This window comes from Phalacrocorax aristotelis, chromosome 5 (genome assembly GCF_949628215.1).
Source record: "Phalacrocorax aristotelis chromosome 5, bGulAri2.1, whole genome shotgun sequence".
NCBI lineage: Eukaryota > Metazoa > Chordata > Aves > Suliformes > Phalacrocoracidae > Phalacrocorax > Phalacrocorax aristotelis.
The window spans coordinates 28546021-28567667 of record NC_134280.1 but is presented as its reverse complement, the minus strand read 5'-3'; the positions used below and the strand labels follow the sequence as shown (position 1 = coordinate 28567667).

At 36.6% G+C, this 21647-nt stretch overlaps 1 protein-coding gene across 9 annotated transcripts in view; it reads right to left on the bottom strand.

Moving 5' to 3' along the window:
* NBEAL1 (neurobeachin like 1) overlaps positions 1–21647 on the bottom strand; it is a 90626-nt gene that overhangs the window by 16240 nt on the left and 52739 nt on the right. For all 9 annotated transcript variants that reach the window (XR_012660672.1, XM_075093681.1, XM_075093680.1 and 6 more), the window contains 22 exons: positions 19724–19892; positions 18540–18673; positions 17988–18147; positions 17789–17891; positions 16924–17080; positions 16149–16307; positions 15627–15786; positions 15263–15351; positions 14053–14634; positions 13297–13472; positions 12770–12923; positions 10628–10753; positions 9670–9975; positions 9425–9574; positions 8355–8512; positions 7499–7623; positions 5929–6055; positions 4638–4786; positions 3638–3771; positions 2595–2696; positions 1307–1402; positions 1082–1206 (listed from right to left, as the gene is read on the bottom strand). Coding sequence is in view for 8 of the 9 variants with exons in the window: in XM_075093681.1 (XP_074949782.1) it covers positions 1082–1206; positions 1307–1402; positions 2595–2696; positions 3638–3771; positions 4638–4786; positions 5929–6055; positions 7499–7623; positions 8355–8512; positions 9425–9574; positions 9670–9975; positions 10628–10753; positions 12770–12923; positions 13297–13472; positions 14053–14634; positions 15263–15351; positions 15627–15786; positions 16149–16307; positions 16924–17080; positions 17789–17891; positions 17988–18147; positions 18540–18673; positions 19724–19892 (3641 nt within the window). In the remaining variant the exon portion in view is untranslated. The remainder of the gene's footprint in view (positions 1–1081; positions 1207–1306; positions 1403–2594; positions 2697–3637; positions 3772–4637; positions 4787–5928; positions 6056–7498; positions 7624–8354; positions 8513–9424; positions 9575–9669; positions 9976–10627; positions 10754–12769; positions 12924–13296; positions 13473–14052; positions 14635–15262; positions 15352–15626; positions 15787–16148; positions 16308–16923; positions 17081–17788; positions 17892–17987; positions 18148–18539; positions 18674–19723; positions 19893–21647) is intronic.

Here is a 21647-nt window from a genome sequence, read left to right as displayed (position 1 = left end):
CTAAGCAAAAGACTGCTGAAAGATAGAAATGTACACCAGATGAAGCCTTTGCATACCTGTTCTTACACTCTTCCCTAGGCATTTGCTGTTAGCTGTCAGAAACTGGATAAAGGGCAAGACAGGTCTGATTCAGTATGACCTTATACAACAGACAAAAACCGCCACATCACTAAGCTGAATATTTATTATTGAAAGGATTTGTGACAGTTTTCTGCAAGATTTAAAAAAAAAAAATTTTAAAAAGAGAATGTGTGTGAATGTGTCAGGATGCAGAAGAGAGATTTATTTAATACTCATATCCATTTCCTTTTCTACTGGCAAACTCACTCTACAGTACTATGCTACCATCTGGCTGATAAATTCCTCAGTGTCACAAGGCTAGTAAAAGAAACTGCAGTTAAACATACTGCTAGAGAACCAATTTCACTACAGTCAGGGATAAAGCCTAATAATTCAAAGAAAATCCTCCACGTTCCAAGTTTTCAGAACAAAGCTGGTTTTGCAAAAAGCCTGACAAGCACAATCTGGTGTGATAGCACACTTGCTCCCCACACTAGCAAAAAAGGGAGGATTGCTACACTGATATGTGTGTACTTGTCATTCCTACCTACAGAGGAGTTGCTAGAAGCCACCAAGTTATATTTTATTTCAAAGATAATAATCTATGCTTGAAAAAAAGAGCAGGAAGCACAGATTTAGGATCAATGCTGCCTCTCAGCACAGGCAGCTTAACTCATCAGTATGTTTTCACATTCTTTATCATGAAGCAGACATGGGACACAGTGTGCCTCTTAAAGCTGCGGGGCCATTAAATTGTTTCTATAGCCTGTCAGTTTATCTTCACATCTGAGAAACAATTGAAAATTTACAGCAATAAGTTTTGTTGTTTCAGTGCCATATAAGCTAACTAATCTGAATGCAGCAGGAACAACAAATCAACAACCTTTGCAAGTGCATCTGTGACGTTATAAACCTAGCTTTTAAAAAAAATTCACTGTCACCACTTTATTTTTAAAATGTGTTATTAGCCTGGAGGCTCAGAAAAGACAGAGAAATATAACTGAGGTTTTCAAATGCATACTTCTCTTTCACAGCCTTAGCGTTCTTTTCATTTACCACCCCTATGGGTTTGGACAGATCCCTAAAGACTGCAGGATTATTCAGGTCTAGTTCTTCTGAAGTATAATCTTGTAAAATCCAAGGGAACTAAAAAAAGAGACAAAGAACAAATTGAGATTAAAAATCCATCTTCCAAAATAGAAAAAATACATACCTTTGGCAAAAACTTAAAAGTTATTTTAGTTACCACAGGATATTGAGCAAGGTCATTATAAGTTCGTCCTGCCATTGTGTTCAGCTGTATAAGGTAGTCAAAGTTGGATATTTCTCTATTCACCCATTTCTGAAGGACAAAAAAGATACAATGGAAGTCACTATATCAAAGATACCACTATTGCAAATTACATGTCTTGCCAGTATTTATCTGCCAGATGATTCTATTGGCACAAAGCTAAGAATGGTATGAAAGTCCAAGTTTAATTATTCCTAATAAAGTTTATATTTCCTTTAATTCAGTGACTGTGCTACCTATATTTCATTGAAATCGTGTCCCTGATTGATGCCACTACTGTTTTAAATACAGGGCAGCAGAAAACTAGCAGCTTCAGAATTAAAAAAAAAGGAAGGGAAAAATAGAAATGAAAGAAACAAAAAGAAGGCAGGTAAACAGGTACTTAAAAAAAGGGGAACAGAACTTTGAAATCCATTAGAGTTCTAAAAGGTCAAAACTTATTTATAAATTATCCTCCCATTGGTTAATGATACAGGAATTTATAAATTAACGTAGTTCTTGTGTCTTTGCTCCACTATTATATTTTAGACCAAAGAACAGACAGAGCTGTATTCAGAAGGGCTCAATATCTGTCTGTAGTGTGAAGCAGACATTTCATTACAGACAATATTTTCTCTATTTGAATATACAACGATAGCTTTTATCATTAGGGAAACAAAGAAAAAACAAAGTATTTCCACTATTTTAAAAGTAATTTGAAAAACCTCCTCCCTCAGAAAACAGTAATTGTAACTACACATTTACTACATTTAAAAACAACTTATCCATGTTTAGGGAAATACAGATATTTTGACATTTTCCTTTTACGCCAATATTACTAATGGCCTTAATACCATATTTCCTGCTTAGTCTTCACACGGGTTTTGTTGAAAGCCCATCATGAAAATGTAGCAGGGAAAGTTATTTGCACATGTACTGAAAGAAGTTCCAAAATGTGCACTTATGGTCATGGACTAAAAACAGAAGCAAGTCTGCTACATGTTTTTCATTCTTGTTGGAACACTTGTCATAATCACATTAACAGAGCCTGGCTCTACCCATTTACCTCACTGACTGCAAACACAAAACACAGCCATTCTAAAAATAAGTATGTGAATGTTCAGGGACCAGACTGAGTGTACCACAGAGTCAGCAGTTCCCATGTGAACACTGGGGAAAGTAAAATCATTAGTCCAGGACCTTCCAGGACTCCTTTTCAAGAAGCAAAGGAATGCACTAGACCATTTATATTGAAGTCTCATACCTGCATCAAACCTGAAGCTTTAAAAAGTTCCTGTGGAGATCTGGTCCCAGAAATATTTGGAGAACGCAGTGACAATATTCGACTATATACTTTGTTTCGTACCTGTTAGAAAACAGCATTAAGAAAAAAATTAATCTGGAGATTGAAGCTGACAAGTAAACAACTTCTCTACTAATCAAAATGTGAAATAAATGGAAAACAGGTACACTTTTAAACACTTCCGTCTCTTGCTGTGTAAAACATTTGACCATGGATGGACATGACATCCTTCAGTTACAAGATATAAAGGCAACACATATTATTAAGTAGGTTTTTTGTGTGCATGCACATGTATGTGTAGATGCTGCTCAGAAAATCATTATTCCCACAGAAACCTTCTCAGGAAATACTGCTGCTGTTTGAATAAAGTCACACCAACATTTTCCCTACAAAACTATTTCAAAGATTTATTTACTTAAACAAACCCAAAAACATTTTATAGGAGCTATTCACAAACTGACCTACTAGTATGTAACTCACCTTAAGTTCTGGTATTTATCTTAGTCTCACATACAAATGATCACTTACATTATCCATGGGGAAAAAAGTTCACTAAACCTAAACCATGGAGTATAGAAATATTAATGATTTCCAATGTTGTGGTAAAATAGAACGTCCCCTTTGCTTTGTAATTAATATGCTCTGAATATTTAAAAAGAATGTGTGGGCTTCAAGATATTTAGATTACTACCGGTGTAATTTTAGTTGAATGATTGTTCTGTATTATAACAGAGAGAGAGAGAGACAGGGAAAAGAAGGAATCTTGTTTTATCCGTCTTTTCACAATCAGTCAGTTTCTAAATGCCAAACTTTGGTTTTCACAGATACACCAGACAGGTTTTCACAGACTGCACCCTAGTTTCCCATAATGCCTATATCTAGCAAACCTTTTGCTACTAGTGTTACAGTATTATGAAAGACACAAGGCTCAAATTAGACACAGTCAACTTAAGCTTGACACTTGTGCTAACTATACAAATCAAGTAAATTTAGGAAACCCATACCTCCTTATTAAAGTTGAGGAAATAGTTGGTTTGATCTGTAAGGAAGATCTCCAAAGCTGACCTCCTTAGGTTGTATCGACGCAAATGTATCTCTCGAATTTGAGAAAGATGCCATTTGAAATCAAAACCTACCCCTAGGAAGAGCACGTTGATTAATGACTTGGAATATATTAAAAACTTTTCATATAGACATAATGCAGCATCATTTCCAATCACCCCAGACTTACTCCTAGAAAAGGCAAATTTTATATGTGGCTTGATTAACCATTTTGCTAGGAAAACAGTATTAACCTCATCTATTGCTCTGCTGAAAGAAAGGGGCAACAGGAAATACCTGATGGAGTGTAGAATTTGTTTCTGCTTTCTGATCAAAGACACACTATAAATGTATCCTGTTGACAAAAAATACAAACCAAACCCTTCCTCTTTCTTAAACGAGCTCAAATACAAGCTTTTATGTTTAGAAAAGGCCAACTTCTTGATATACTGTTTTTGAAAATTTTACCATTGTTGGTCAAACTTTGCAGTCCACTGTTTTAACATTCTATTAAAGTTCACTAATATAGATGATCAATGTTCACATACTACTACTTTTTAATCATTACTATTACTTTTTAATCAATATATGAGTGAAACATTATTTGTCAGCAAAAACAGGGAGGTGCCATTTAAGCAGCAAAATAGAGGTAATGACATTTTTATAGTCAGCAAACTTAATTTTTTCAATAAGTTGATTTTTTCAAGAAATACTAAGAATAGTGAATCAATTTAACAGCTCAGCAAGTACAGTTCCAGATTCTGATTCTGAAGGGATCAGACAGCCACTGATCACCATGTAAATATTAAGTACAGATCCACAACTTGTCTCTTCACAATTAGTTTGACACTCATTCTCAAAAAATCCAACTCAGACTACTATAAACAGAACATTGAACTGTTAGAAATGCTCAAAATGTTAGAAACTGCTGAAATGCCAGACAGAGATACTAATCATGCTCACCTTCCTCTTTTTCAATACTACCATCAAAGAAATAGATGTGCTGGGTAGTGATCTCCAGCCTGCCAGGTATCACATCAATTACTGTAATGAGTTCACAGTCTTCAGACAATATTAGTTTTTCTTTCTGACTTTGGTCGTCCTTCTCTTCCCTGCAAAAGTACCACTAAATGTTACAGGGTTGGGTAGGTTATGCAGTTGCTTAGGTACTTGGTAAGAGTACAGTTCAGAAAAGATTCCGATTCGAATGGCATTAAAAGTACAACTTAAATGATTATATGAAGCTATTTCCATCAGTAGTCTCAGATGTTTCAGACTAGACTACCAAGCATTTCAGAGCATTGCTCTTCAGGCTGGATATTTCAGTCTCAGGCACAATGGACTTGACTTCCCTTGAAGTATGAACACATGAGGCTGCACTTCCCTTCCTTATTTAATTGTTAGGTGCTTAAATTCTCTGGCACAGAGCAGAGCTGAGTCCTGTTTCATGTGACTAAAGTTATCTTCAGAAGTATTTGAAGTAATGGTTGCTCAGAAATCTATAGACATGATACATCACAAGCAAGCATTTAATAACATTTAAGGTACAAGAAGATGCATCGGTATCACTCAAAGAAGTGCCACATATCTGCTGGACTTCAACAGCATAGACACACATAAATGCATGCACAACATCACGTGCTCAGTTACTGGAGTGAAGCATTTGCTATCTCTGCCCCTGCCCAGCCCCCCACCATTTTCTTTTTTAGAGTTACACAAGTGACACGAAAGAAGCACAGCAGGCCTTCCCTCTGGAGTGCTCTTAAAACATAGGAGACTCTCCAGAAGATTAAAGCATCTAAGCAAACATCCATGCTATGCAGATGATGGTATAGGGAATAGCCCTGGCATCTACAGACAAAAGCCAGTTCCAGTCTGGTCTATGCCCTTACAGGGCAGGTCACCTCTTGAGAATTATAGCCATGTACATAGTAGAAAAGCCTCAACAATTCTGTAGCTCCAGCTTCAGACCAGCTGTGAGCAGTGAATTTCTAACAGATCTTCACAAACATCTGCTCTGCATTCTTTCCCCTGGGCCTCTTCACATCTCATTGTCGGGAATGATAAATCCAACAGCAACTTTTCTGCTGTTCACAACTACTACAAAACTACTACTACTACAAAACCCTGGCTTGGACTGTCAAGGCCAGACAAAGAGGAAAGCTTCGTATGCTAATCAACTCCCAAAGTTGTTTCTCACTACTTATCCCTAGCACAGAAACAAATTTCACCTGTTCTATTCTGCAGTACTTACAAATTGGAACTGGCTGCTGTGTCTTCTTCTGGTAGTTCAAGAACATCATCTTCCAAGTCACTCACTTTCACCTGCTTCACTGCCTCCAGAAGCAGAGACTCACTAGAGGGCTGTGTCTGGTGCACACCTATCATAAATAGACATTTCAACTCAGAAAATTTTTTGCTACAACGCTTTTGGAAAGCTAAACTATTGAGAGTATATTCTACTGTTGAATGTTGGTTTTAACTGAGTAAGAAGCAACCATACTTCTTAAATACTTTTGGGGGGCAAGCAGAACACTAAAAATACTCCCTGAACTACACTGAAGTAAAGTCAAATCATAACAGCATAAAGTGAAGACACAGACACATTAGAAAAATTTAAACTGAATTCTGATGTGGACACTTCCAATAATATGTTTTGCAGTGTTCTGCCAGACACTGTTAAAGCATGCAGATTTCATGGAAGTTCACTGCAATTGTTTTTTGCTTACTTGGATTTACAAGAGTGTTATTTTTTTGTTTTGAGCCTTGATATCCAATACACCTAACTTAAAGAACTGCTTATACACCACTAACTCAGCTGTTTGGCACACTTCTGAAACAAAGCACTTCATATGGAGTGCACCTAGGTGGCCAAGGCAGCCAACAGCATCCTGGCTTGTTTCAGAAATAATGTGGCCAGCAGAAGTAGGGAAGTGATCGTGCCCCTGTGCTCGGCACTGGTAAGGCTGCACCTTGAATACTGTGTTCAGTTTTGGGCCCCTCAGTACAAGAGGGACATCGAATTTCTGGACCATGTCCAGAGAAGGGCAGCAAAGGTGGTGAAGGGTCTGGAGAACAAGTCTTATGAGGAGCGGCTGAGGGAACTCGGGTTGTTTAGTCTGGAGAAGAGGAGGCTGAGGGGAGACCTTATTGCTCTCTACAACTACCTGAAAGGAGGCTGTAGCGGGTGTTGGTCTCTTCTCCCAAGTCACTAGCGATAGAATGAAAGGTAATAGCTGCAAGCTGCATCAGGGGAGGTTTAGATTGGATATTAGGAAGAATTTCCATACTGAAAGAGTGGTCCAGCACTGGAACAGGCTGCCCAGAGAGGTAATAGATTTGCCATCCCTGGAGGTATTTAAAAGACGTGAAGACACGGAACTTCAGGGCATGGTTTAGGAGGCATGGTAGTGTTGGGCTGATGGTTGGACTTGATGATTTTAGAGGTCTTTTCCAACCTTAATGATTCTATATAGCTTATGGTTAAAATGTGTAGATATAGAATCAAACTCTAATCTCATTTCCTTTTATTGACAAATAATCTTATGCAAGAAAGCTATGTGATTGCTTATTTTAAAACAAGGAGGTTCTTTAACTTTTTTTTTTTTGTCAACAAAACTACACATTTCAAAGAACAAGAAATTAATTCTACTCAGTAGGAAGATGCTGTTTCAGGTCAAAGCACAACTCCTATGTTACACATTTTACTATGGGGGAAGTAAAGAAAAATCAAGAATACTTAAATACAGAGAGTGAAGTGTGTATCTTTCTTCAGTAAAGACTGAAGAATCCCAAGTGAAATAGCAAATACAATACAACTTTACCTAAATTATCTCTCAGATCACTAGCATCCTGATGAGAGTTGAAGTTGTAATTCTGCACTAGTTTTAGTCTCATACGTGAAAAATTTTCCACGCTTGAAAGTTTCCAGTGAATAGGATGCTGTTTCCTAGGAAAACAAGAACATTCATGAAAATAGTTAAAAGAAAGTGAAGACCTATATTAATGAACTGATTACAAAAGAGTACATATTTAGAAAACTACCAGTCATCCACTTATACATTGTGAAACAAAAAAACCCCAATAAACTGCATTTTAGTTTTATATTTCATATTGCAGCTCTGATCATCCTAAAGCACTTCGTAAACAGTATTTATTTTCTACTGAAATACATCAAGTTGTTTACACTTTAAGTTAACATCAGTTAAAAGCCTAAAAAAAAAATCCAAACCAACCAACCAAACCCCACGACCAAACTCTTTATCCAGAACTTCCCCAAAGGCTAAAACAGGCAAAATATATCCTTTTACATTGAAATTAGCTTTACGCATGAAAACTCAATGTCTTTATTAACAACTATATCTTCTCTTTTCCAACTGAACCACTGATCCATAGGATCTCTTTAAACGTTTTTGCAATCGCTTCATTGATAACTAATTTTTATTTGTCACTTGGCAAGAGAATCTAACATCCAGCTAACCAGCTCAGCATTACACTTCAAACTTTTCATTTTGTTAATTAAATGCAGAAAAATTTTATAAAAGATGCATTCAGTATCAACTTCATGTCTCAAGAATGGTTATCAGAGTCAATTTGACAAGGTTCTAACCATGTGAAACTAAGTCATGTAAGCAAATTCATTTTGTAGCATCATATATGGTTTAAGAACTTCAGCCTTACATTTCAGACCAAGGACCACGTTCAGAGAGCAAGTAAAGCTGGGCTGCTCTCCACTGTCTCAGAGTAGCTGTGTGTTGACTATTAAGCTGCTTTAGCATACTGTTGTACCGCAGATTTTCCTGTCGAGCCTTTCTGCTGAATGGTTCCACAAAATACTCCTGAAAGACCATTAAAAATAAATCTAGCACTGAAATGACTCTGACCTTTGAAAACACAGTTTTGTGGTTTGCAAGAATTCTCACAAATTAAGAGGGAACAAAGAAGTTTAGCAGTAAAAACTTCTGAAAATTTAAGGTAATGCTTACAAAAGAAATATTAAGCAGCTTAGTACTGGAAGAAATGGCATCAAACCTCAACTTAAAGATATGAAGAAAGCATTATTGATGCTAAATCTGTATGAAAGCAGTTTTTCACCATCAGAAAAGTGGTCAGTATTGAAAATCCTATTGTAATAGGTAGGATTTTTCTTTAAATCCTGGTATTCTAGAATGTGATCATATTGTATTCTTCCTTTTATTACTTGAATAAATAAGGATCCTCATAGTAAATCTTTTTTAAGACAACAAAGGGAAAATAAGAGAAATGTAACTTAGCTATGGTATTTGCTGTAATTACCAGTTAATTCTAATACTTAAACTGAGTCTGGACCTTATACAGAAAGGTCAGTTCAGAAACAATTTTTCCACACATTAAATAGGAACTGTTCAATGTTTTAAATGTTTTCATTGTACTGAAGTAGCGTTAAAAAATATAAAATCACCCTGACTCATCTCATAATGGAGAAGAGGTTTTAATAATTTGAAACATAAATCAGAGTAAAAAAAGATGCAGCTTCTAGCTGACTATAATTCTAGGTTGCTGTACTATGAGAAAAGCGTACTGTCCTGAAATAACTCTTAAATAGAAAAAATAGAAATAAAAAGCATATCCTACAAGTGTACGTAATGACACTGCCCATAAAATCTTAGATCAATCAACTGCCTGCAATCACTTGAATTGGATCGTCCCAGAATTCAGTCTCTCTTGAGACAGTTGTCCTAAGAGAAACCTGCACTCACTGAAAACCTTACCTGAAATTTCAGCTTACTTTCTCCTCTCTCCCGGTCTCGCTTGTGCATGTTCACCATAAATGCTTCATAACAATCTTTCCAATAAAGTGCCATCTGCTCGTGATCACGTCTGAATGAATTCTCTTCATACTGCTTCATATTTGGAATAATCTTGTTCCAAAAAGCATAATGTGATTTCTGAATTAATTCCTCTGCTTTCATTGCTAAAGAGGGGGAAAATGATACAAAAAGAATCTACTACTTACATATTTGTCAATATAAACTTGCCACTCATCAGAGCTGCAGTATTCTTGAAAGTCCTCAAAGAAAGATGGGCTGCCATTGGTGGGAGGCAATGAAGGGAGATGCAGGTTCATGAATAGAAGTTCATAAATCTTGGATACCAATGTCCGAACAAGGGGAATCAAAAATGAGTAAGTTTCTGTCTTCTCTTCAATTGATCTACTCAAGATGCCTTCCAGCTTCCCCAAGAGGTAGCATGCTTCAGGCTGGCTCTCAATTACTTTGGTCTGAAGGAGGGTGTTTAGTTTGGCTGCTGCCATAGCACAGACCTACACAGACAAACAACAAAAAAATGAATGCAATCCTCAAAATAGTAATTTTGAGCACAAATGTATGTACATTTTCTGGCTGCATCCCAGGTAGCCTGAAGGCACACATGCATCAAATATGGGCACTGATCTCTTCCTCATCCTGTGATGACCAAATCTGAGTCAGCTGCAATCCCGAAGTCATACAGCTGTATTAAGACAATCACATACCTAAACTAACAATCCTGGCTTTACTGAAGAGCTCATATTCCAGGCACAGCTCTGCCAACTTTGTTCCAAATGTTAATTTGGCAGAACAGTCCAGGTTCACGTGCACTTAATGTTTGTAAACCTAAAAGTACCAATAAATGTATTTCATGGTAAAAACAAAAAGTCACAATCAAAATCACTATCTTACTGCCACTAGTGCCTACATTGTCCTGTCTTCGAACAGCTTGCCCTCTACCTCTTTCTCATGCTCAGGAGGTACACATTGACAGGACTGTAGAGTAAATTTGCAAATGGTAAGAACCAATAAAATATCTTCCCTGTAGAAGGATGGAAGACTGCCATCAGTCTGCTCACTGGTATGAGCATCTCCCCCATAAACCACAACAGTTATATCAAACATGCACTTAAAACACAGTACCGCTTGCAGAAATTTGCAACAAACCTGTAAGTTATCCTGTGCAATGAATCCAAGGAGCAACTGGACTTGCACCTGTGAAAGCCTGATTGCTTCTGGGCCAGAGTACCAGACTGACAGGCTATCCATGAGAGTCACTAGTTCTTCCAAGAGCTATTGTAAAAACAGAAGATTTACATGAAGTAAAATTAACAACAGCTATTCCAGCTGGAGACACATAATTTCAAAAAAAGCTTAAGAACAGGCTGTGTTCACATTTCTAACTTACCCAAACAGAGAAAATTAGCCCAGAACACTGCAGTTAAACCAGTAATTTGAACCAATTCCTGACTACCAAAAAAAAAAAAAAAAAATCTATCTAGCCCATACTTGTTAACTCAAGTATCTCCCCTGAATAAAGCCAAAACTAGCATATACGCTTATGTTTTTCCTATAATTTAAACGCAGTACATGCCATTTATTAGAAAAGTTAGAGACTCCGTCAGCAAGATTACTATGACTGAAAAGACACTATTATTAACAGCACTGATACAATACCAACTTGCAATTTCTGGGTTCAGTATATATGGGATTTTATTTCATTCTTTTGCTTTGTATTTTAAAATGATTTGAGTGTAATGCTAGTATATTTTACCAGCAATAGCAATTGCACAGTGCCCTGAGAGGAAAACAAGGCTTCTTTTGTGAATATCTGATTTAGTGAAATGCTTGAAACTTCATAATAATTATTAATATCTTAAAAAAAAAATTGGGTGGCACTCCTTTCTGTCAGTATTTCGATACTAGAAGTGATACAAACCTTGTGAAAGGTAAGTATTCACAAGATAAATGGCACTTTTCACTAACCAGACATGTTTGCTTAAAACTAATGTACCTTGATACATTCCCTAATAAATTACTTAAATGTAAAATCATTCTTTTGTTAAGCCCCGCAGTCACGTGAATGCTTCTGTGGCAGAGTGAAAGCTGTCCTGCTTAGAATATTATGGTGCTTTAAATTCTCCCCAGGCACAGTGGAAGATAATTTATGAAAGCACTGTTATTTTCATTGCAGAGTTGGTAATAAGCACAACTCCCATTGCTCCAAAGTTCAGATCTCATTTCTAGTTAGATTTCACAAAGCTAGATCACAACAGAAGGCAAAGCTTTTACCAAGAGGTTACCAATTTTAAAAACAAAATTTTAAAAGCTTTAAGATTAAGCTATGCTTACTTATGAAGCAGGCATTTTGGAGAACAGGTTAGGAATTACTGTGTTGACGACTCTTAACATTACCCCTTTTTTGGTTTTTGGGTTTTTCTGGGTTGGGTTTTTTTTTTTTAAGTAGCCTTAAACCCCCAGATTTCTTAAGGATTTATCATGATATAATGATGGCTTCCATATAATATCTCTCCCCTTTAGCCTCAAAAAAATGGAAAAGCAATGACAACTCAGACAGTAAAGGAAGCAAGAGCAGTGCCAGAAACTATATAAATGTTGAGGCAAATTATGGGTGTCTACAACATACATGTCAAGAAGGCAGGAGAAACAGCCAGATGACAGAAAGCTTCTTTACCTTACTACTTATTCTGTTTGCTAGTAATTTTCTTCCTCAGACCTCATGTTTCTGACTGTGTCATGGTTTAGCCCCAGCCAGCAACCAAGCACCACACAGCTGCTCACTCACTCCCCCCAGTGGGATCGGGCAGAAGATAATATAAAATTGAGCACAAATCATGTTGAAACTCCAGTATGGGTCAAAACCCAAAAGTGACATTTCTCAGCTTGCAACTGAGAGCAGAGTTTTGGCTGGTCTTTTATTCAGGACACACACAGTGAGTCATACATGCTGATAAATGGCGCAAAATCTGCTTAGGCTACAACTGGCATTGTATTGAAAATCCAGGTCTCTTCAGACTAGAGAAATATTTATAAAATGTGGCAGTTAATGAAACAGAGTACCACTTATAGGCCTATTTGATTTGCAAAATTAACTATATTCCTTGTAGTAAGTATTCACAGGTTTTTACTCATTAAGGGACAATCTAATCCATTCCACTATGAACCCTTACTCTGTAATAGCTATACTTTAAAAACACATGCCTAGAAGGGATGACAGTATCCAAGCTGATCACTTTTTCATTACTATTTCAGCCTATATACAGTACTTCCATTAGGCAGTTACTGTACCTTTTCTGTCCATAAATTTGAATTAACTACTCCTTCTGCCTGCAGGAAATCTTGTACAATTAGCAAGAGCTTGAAGGCATTTTCAGCATGTGTAGGGAGAGCTTTTGAATCTCTGTTATCAGTGACTGACCATTCTAACATCTTCTCCAGCAAGCTGCATGAAAAACAAAATCCCAAAGTAATTATTCCATGTTCTAAGTGTAAGTGGCTTTAAAAAAAATCCAATTAAGTATTTAATTGAATCTCTTAGCCCTCGGTGACATTACTGCTGTCTTTTCAATAAGCCAATGAGGTAAGAGAGATTTTGAGTAGCTCATGAAACCAACAACAGCTTCAAAAACCTTATAGCCACATGACATTACTAAATAGGTAATGGCATATACTTCCGACAGTATATGAAAAGAGAGCAAAGGAAAGTACATCTTGTTGGGAAACACCCACCTCTTCCCAGCTTCACTAATGCCCCTTACTTTTTCGGTTTTTCCTGAAAAGGGGTGAAAAAACCCATCCTTGAACTGTACACTCACTTGAGCTTTATTTCATCAGAAGGTTGCAGCAACTCATTAGATATCCCCAGTTTGGTCAGTGCAGAGAACACCTGTCCTCTCTCAATCCAAGCATCATCATCAGATTTTTCAATGCCTTTCCACATGATACACAGTAGGATGTCTGTAAGTAACTGTATGAGCTCATTATCACCCCCCTGCAAAAGAGGAGAAATTTACAGCACTTCTAGTCTAGAAAACCTTCAAAATGTTTGTAGTTCCTCACAGTCCCTATGCTTCATATTTCAGCATTTCTGAAAACTCTGCAGTCTAAAGTCCAACTGCTAAATACATGGAAACACAAGTAGAAGAGACTCTGGCTTGCTTGTATGTTTTCATACATACTGACCTGACTTCTACATCATTATTTCAACCTGACCTTTAGGTACACTTGATTTTCTCACAGCAAGTCTGCCTCATGCCTCCTCTGGAAGATAAAGGATGGTGAAATATAGAAAGAGGGGAGGCGGGGTTTGTACTTTTTTCTGTGTGGGTTTGGTTTTGTTGTGGTTTTATTTTTTTTTAACATCAAAGCTTTTCCAACTAGACAACCAAAAAAGACACCACATTACAAAAGGAAGTACCCCTACTCACTATGAAAGAACTATATTGTTTGCTTTCTGTTGGAAGATGGAGGGGGGGAAAGGACAATAATTATCATTCAGGGAAATGATTAAAAAATAAAAAGGAATTGCAGACATTTGGAGAAATTAACCACATCGGGAGTGAATTACTTACTCCTTGGTTTTCAAATAAAGATAGATCAGCGGTGAAGCCCACATCATTTATAGTCCCCAGCTCTTTGTCAGGCTGCCCAGAGAATGGTTTTGTGTTCTCTATAGGTGATGGTGTGCTGGGCTGGCTATCTGTCATCTGGTTCCCAATGTCAGACAATTCATAAGAGTCAACACTGGACAGATCTAAACTCAAATGTGAAGGATTACTGTGCCACAATTCTTCTCGGTCCTCTGACCTAAAAGACATCTGTGTTGTGGATGCATCTTCCAGTGGTGTAACAGAGAAATGAGCAGGGACATCCAGGGATTTGTTGTCTTCTAAACTCCAATGATCAAACAGACCATTAACAGATGCAAAGCTGCCAGTTCTGTCTCCTTCTGTCTTATCAGGCTGCTGTTTCTGAAACTCTTCAGCAGGAGGCTTTTTTTCCTCTTCCCTTGAGGAATCAGCCCTGTTCTCCTTAAAGCCGACCCGGACCTCTGAGTTTTCTTTCAGGAATAGTCTAATCAAAGAGTCCTGCCAGCCCAGCTGCTGAGAAATCTGTTGTGCTGCATCCAGTTGGGAATGCAAAAGATGCAAAACCTAAGGACACAAGAAAATATCCCATATCTACACATTAATCTTCGCTTTTCAGTTAGACGTTTTACAATCCTACAACTTTTTTGCCTTTCTTTTTAGAACAAAAAAAATTATTCTTGGAAATATAATTTGAGAAAAAAAAGAAAAATACTCAGGAATAGGGCAGAAAAGAAGCTAGCAAACATATTGGTAAGTCCTTATATTTCAGCCACTCTTCTGCAACAATTCCTGCAAAAAACAGTTATCACAACAAATAATCCTATTCAGCTACTAGTCTACAAAAAAAAACCCAAAAGAAAATCTAGAAGAGAAAATATGCTTGATTAGAAACTACTACATAAGCATCCTTTGAGAAAACTAGGTAATTCAAGGAGTCTACCTCTAACCTATAGAAAATACAAGCTATTTGAGAATCATTATAGAGGCTTTGCTTTTTGTTTTGGTTTTTAAAGGACTTGAATACACAAAATTCAACTTTAAGTGACAGATGGGCTTCATTTTTAACATAAGTCATTGCTAAAGAAAGCAGTAGCAACAAATATCACCACTGTGTCTCAAATAATTAAGATATCACACTGCACAGCTTATGGGCTTAAAGGACAGCATTCCAGTTTTAAAGACGACAACTAACCTTTCTACAGATAATCACTCTCATGTTTATATCTGATCTATGAGCCAGATGCACTACAGCTATGAGATCTTTATAATTCACAACAGGATCTGTAGGGGAGAAAGAAAAAACAACACAAACAATATAATGCAAGAGAACATAACAGCGAAATATTAAAAATTGCCTTGGAGGTCACCTCTACATCCAGGGTTCATAAAGTGAACAAACTTCAGGGAACTAAGAAAATGTTAGCTGAGACTAATGGGACCTTTGGATAGAACAGCTCTGTAAGGTAACAGCTCTGGTTTTCCTCAACAAAGAAACCAGATGTTTGCCTCTGAGCACCGGGCATTTACTAATGGTATACACAACACTTGCCAATTACCTGCGTAAAGAACTTGGTTAAGAAGGTTTTTAATAAGAGAAACCGTAACTGGTGATTCATTCAGAAGGAGCCCCAGTCCAGAGTATCCCACTTCTCTGAGTCTCATACGGTTCTTACTGCGTTCATACACCTTAGTACATTTCAGCATCTCTTCCATGATCTGCAAGAAAAAGTACACACAAATGCAAAACCAACACAAAGGAGCATCCAGACCTCAAACTTAATTGTGTATGATATAACCTGCTGGTCCACTGTTTTTAAAGTTTACTTTATAAGCTGATTCAAATAACATGGACTCTTTTTTTTTTTTTTTTTAAACATCCCAATACTTCAAGAGAACACTGATTCCACTGTGATTATGGCAGTAAACAATAACATCTAGCTAACATAACAGAAGAAAAAAATGAAAAATTGGATGATTAATACCTTTGCAATTGCATACACTTCTGCAGTCAGATCACTGAAAAAATACACATTTATGTTCAATTGATTAATTTAAGAACATATAATTCAATTCATTACCTTGAACACAAGTTCTCGAAGCCTATCAGAGTATCTTTGATGCAATAACAGAGCGTAAAGAATATCAGCATTCCCTGGTTCAAAAAGCAATAAAAAAAGCTGGTCCGGGGTTGGGCTGGAATGAAGCAGGCTGAAGAGAACATCCAGAATTCCACAGAGCTACAAAATTAAGACAACTAAATTAATCAACAGTTCATTCAGACTTCATGCTTATGTTTGGGGAAAATAATTTTCTTGGCTTTTAAATTTTACCCTTTCCTTGTTATAAAATAGACATTTTGTCTGCTCAACATTACCACATTTAAAAATAGATTTTTTTGGATACAATTTTTCTGTATATAGAACACCTTACCAAACTGTAATTAAAGCTACAAAGCAAGTTCAAGTTCTGTTGAAGTCTACAAAATAGAAACCACATCATTACAACTTTTGATCAGCTGAAGTCCAATTCATTTGGTTTTGTAAATGAAGAGAACTTTTCTAATGGCAGTATTAAGTGTGTATTACATGTCATGTGCTTTCTGTCCTCTTCCGGGGTGGGGTGGGGGGAATAACCAGTAAGAATATGGCTACCTGCAGAGTACTTTGTCATGTTCCCATCGTGCTTCTATAACCTGTCTCAGCCACACCTAAACAGAACCATGCATCAAGTAACACTTTGCTCGTGGCCTTTTTCCTTTTTGTTCCCCCCTCTTTTAAGCACACAAGATTTCTAAACACTAAGAAGCAAAACCAAAACATGTACAGTTTAAACAATTTATGTCATATTGGATACCTGCTCCTCTTCACTGGTGGCAGCTATGTATCCTATGATGCTCTGTATTTCTTCATGTGTTCCACCTTTGCTCAGAAAATATTTTATCAGTCCATAGAGAGATGTCCGTATCGTTCTCAGGTCATCAGGAGCCAAATCGCTGTCTTTACAGCCACTCCTATACACCAACAGACAGGAAAAGCAACCTAAGGAAGTTGTTCATGATCCATTAATAGCAATTTGATAGCATTAGTTTTGTAGCTTTCCATCTACCCGAGCTATCATCATCAATTTTTATTGAAGTAAGGCAACTGAATAGTAATAAGCAGTAATAGATCAGACTTACCAAATCTATAAAAGTCCTGAAATATAGACTTGTACTGACCTGGATATAGGTCAGGATTTCAGGTTCCCCCCTCCCACCCTCTAAAGGAAAGAACAAGGTCTCTAGCCAATCTTCCTCAATGATATAACTATATTCATAAACAGAAATAAACCATCAAGCCTGAAACTAAAATTTTAAATTCCTAAAAAAGTCCTACTTCAAATTCCTCAAGGATATAAAAGAACAAAATAGCTTAAAATTATAATGATCACAGTAATTATCTTTTATTTCATTTGCATTGTTGATAACAAGTCCTTCAATTTTGTAATTTTAATTACTTTTCCAAGCATTTATAATATCACTGACCTAAATTTTATATAATCCTATCATAAAAATTAAAGCCAAGGAAAAGCAGCAAGTCAAATGGGGAAAAAAAAGCAATTTTGAAAATTAAATGAACCACCAAAACCCAACAATTTTCTCACTAGGACAATGGGGAAAAAAAACCCCAACAGCCACATACAATAAATGAGGAGGAGTTAGAAGAGGTAAAACTCATACCCATAATAAATCCTGAGTGTGTCTAGAAGAAACTGCACACCATATTTCTTTCTGAAGAGTCTTCTGCTGTCTTTGATAATTGTAGAAAGATATTGTATATGCCCTACAATACAAAGTTTTCTGTTAGAACCTAGATAAATATTTATGTCAAGTGAATAGTACTATGTCTTTGCACAGCTGCCCAAGTCCAATAGCTCACCAATTCTGAAGGGGAAATCCCCACTGTTCCAGATACTGAAGTCGAAAAGTAAGTGTTGATACATCTGTTGCAAAAGCTGCACATTCTTTTCTACTGAGACTTGTTCTATCAACAACTGTACAGCCATCAGTACATTCACATCCATTAAGTTGCTTGGCACCTTTTAAAATAACAACAGGTGTTAGCACTCAAAATACTGAATATCCTAATAAACTTCACTGATTTTAAAATGAAATTTTGAGATTCTTATCTTCTACAGCAATATATGCTTTCATTAAAGCAATACAAGAAACACAAAACCAGTCTAGTTTGAAGAATCATACAATGCAGTATCCATGAGAAAAAAAGCAGAACATGAAAAAAAGACAAAACACCGTGATTCACTTTGCAGATCAAGACCAACCCCTCACATTTCTTTTTTTCCCCAGAAACATGAGAAAGAAAAGCATGTTTGAAGACCCTCACATCCTGGCCAAACTAAGAATGTTTCAAAGTAATCAGGACCTCATCCAGAACATTAATTACTAAAGGATGTTTCTCAAATTTGCTCACCTTCTGTAACAAGGCTCCTAGGGTGGCAACCCCATGGGAGTGAATGAGATTTTCTTGATTAACGTGGTGTCTCTGAATAAAATGTTTTATCATCAAGATGAAAGTTGCAACAATGTTCTTCTCCAGGCGTGCTTCTGCAAAACAGAACAGTAGCAAAAGCCTCATGGTTTATTGTTGGACCACTGCATAAAAGTAGAGGGGAAGAAGTAAAATGAAGCATTCATATTCCTTGCTATTTCATTAACTTCTCAACTCCTTTTCTGTCTGTTCCTTAGCTGTAGCCTGTCCTTAAATTTTTTCCAGTGCAGAGTCATAGTCGTTCCATGCCTCTGCAGAACAAAGTGACCCCAGTCCTGACTTCATTTGCTTCATCCATCTGGCTGTAGGCTACGCACAAACTTACTTTTCAGTTACAATCTTTTACATATGCTCTAGTTATTCCCCCTCTGTAGTTGCAAACGGACACTTCCTAGCCACGATACACAAAAAAGTAAGACACACAGAAAAACAGTTTTTTTACTTTACTCCACCATTTCATATTTGAAACAAAAAAAAATGCTGTTTTCCCTTGCAAGGTCTGATTTCCCAGTAGTTTCTGTTAGGATCAAAGTTCATTCTCAAGATTAGCATAGTTTTTTTAAAAAATGTATTCTTAAAGCTTCCTTTAAAAAAAAATAATTTAATACTGTGTGTGTAAGAGGTAGAAGTATGAACAATTTCCTAAGAAAATAAAAGTTTGGCTAAAGGCTAAACAGTACTGTTCTTATGCTGCAAAGTCTTCATGTGGTGGTTTGACCCAGCACTCAAGTTGTAGGAAAACTTCTCGTGTTGATATTAGTAGGCTTTGCATCAAACAATTTCTCAAAATAAATCAGAACAAACTTTTCAGAAGAGAAATTTTAAACCTGCATATTTTTACACTAATGTAATAGTAAATAATGAAATGAAAAATAATGCTATTAAATATAGCTATATTTGAAATATGTTAGTAAGTTAATTTTACGTAGTGCTGAACTCCTGGTATTCAGTATCCACATCAGATACCTAGGAGCAGGAAGAGCCTTTCAGCTGTATATAGGTACTCTGGAAAAGCCATCACATAATAAAAACTACTTTCTGTCAGTCATACGAAGACTTCTGAAATCAACCTTAAAAATTATTTCAGTTCAATTGTACTTTCCTACCTGATGCCTTTGTGGATGACAATACCACCCAATCTCCCTCTACAGGAGTAACTAGTTCTGGAGGTAGAGTTTCCCCTTCAGACTTCTCAGGCATCTGCCCACCAAGAAAACTGATCTGCTCCAGCAATGGAAACAGTACATTTACTCCACCAATACAGTTGATCATATCCTAAATCAGAGAAAAAGGAGAAAACACATCACCATAAATAAAATCCCCTAAACTATGGAACAGAAATTTATTCCAAATACAAGGAACCTTACATACTCACAAATTGAAACTAGTTTAAAACACTGTGTTTAACAATAGAACTGCCCCAAGTTTTAGACACTGCAATTACAGACATGCCTTCCTGTCAACTCTTGCTTTCAAAGTGCATTTTTACATTTCCTTCCTCCTCCCCCCATAAACACAGGAAACTGAAGGATTCAAGTCTTTGAAATAATCTTCTGCTAAATATATTTGAAAAACAGGAAAACCTAATTTTTCTGATTTCTAAGTTACTTGCATTAAGCAGTAAGAAAAGCTAATACACACCTGTGTATATCCCACACCTGTGGGATATCACTCTCCCCTTCCCAGCCAAAAATGCTGGAGTGGAGAAAATAATCTTTTTCTCCTCCATCATTGTCTACTTTTTCAATTGTTACTCTGCTCCGTGTGTCTTTATGATGCCTCTCTCCAGCCCACATTCATTAAAGTGAAATTAACAAAAACCGGAGAGTTAAATTAAGAAAGTTTTTAAAATCTGAAAAAATTTATCTCATGGATGAAGATTTCTATGTTTGTTGAGCAAGACAGGTGGCACCACAGACCTGCAGCTTTTGGAAAGAGCCATCAACTTGAAAAAGAGAATTTGTCTGAACCACAAAACAGCAGTAATTGCAGCTTCTCCCAGGCTGTACCTATCTCCCCATGACCTCCTGATCAGCTTTTGTGTTTTAACCTCACTCTAGTCCTCCTCAAGAGGGTGCTAAACCCATCACGTATGTTAATGAATGATTCTCCTAAAACTTGTACTCACAATACGCTTTCCCATAAAACTAGAATTATAAACACTCCTCACCCACCCCTCTTCCCAATACTGGGCAAAGAGAACAAACTGCAGGATTTTCAAGCTATTCGTATCATAGGAAAATTAACCAGCAAGTGCCTGAATTTTCTTAACTATAATCTCCACAAGTCGGCATATGCACAGTCTAGCTCTAACAATATTTCTTTATTAATTAGTTCGCTAGTACAATTGATTGTTCACTGTTCTTAAGAAAAAAAGAGCTCATATTTATTCGTTCGTACATTTTTCCTCAAGACAAAAAAAAAAAAGATGTGGTAATCTATTGACAAGTTTTCTACACTCAGACTTCAGATTTTACTTTTCCTCAAAGCTAAGGGCCCTTAATCAAAGATTTTTCCTATAAAACACAATGGGATATAATCTATCTAAGTTTAAAGGAAATAAACCTTTATTTATGTCACTGTTTCTGGATCAAACTCTGATGCTACAAATAACTTTATTTCCTCATGTACAGAGCTATGCCTGACTTTGATTTTTTTGATATTAACATATGTTAATGATCAGGCAACAAATAAGCAGACAGGCACACAAAGGTATTTATTAAGATGGTGTGCATTTTATGGTTTCCTCCTCCTCCCCATGAACTAGCAAGTAAAAGACTATTTGCTATTTTACATGGAAGGCATCTAATGGACATGTAACCTGCCTAAATGGTGTTCTGTTTGTGGAGCACCATGAAAGCCTAAACCACTAATACTAAATCTCGTTGGCAGCATTGAGTTGACAAAATTGTGAGTTTTAATTCTATAGTATTAAAGTCAGATCTGAACTGTCAGTGTCATGAGACTAAGAAGTTAACTGATTAACCTGAAGGACAAAAGGACCCTCTGTTGGTTAAGAAAACAAAACAA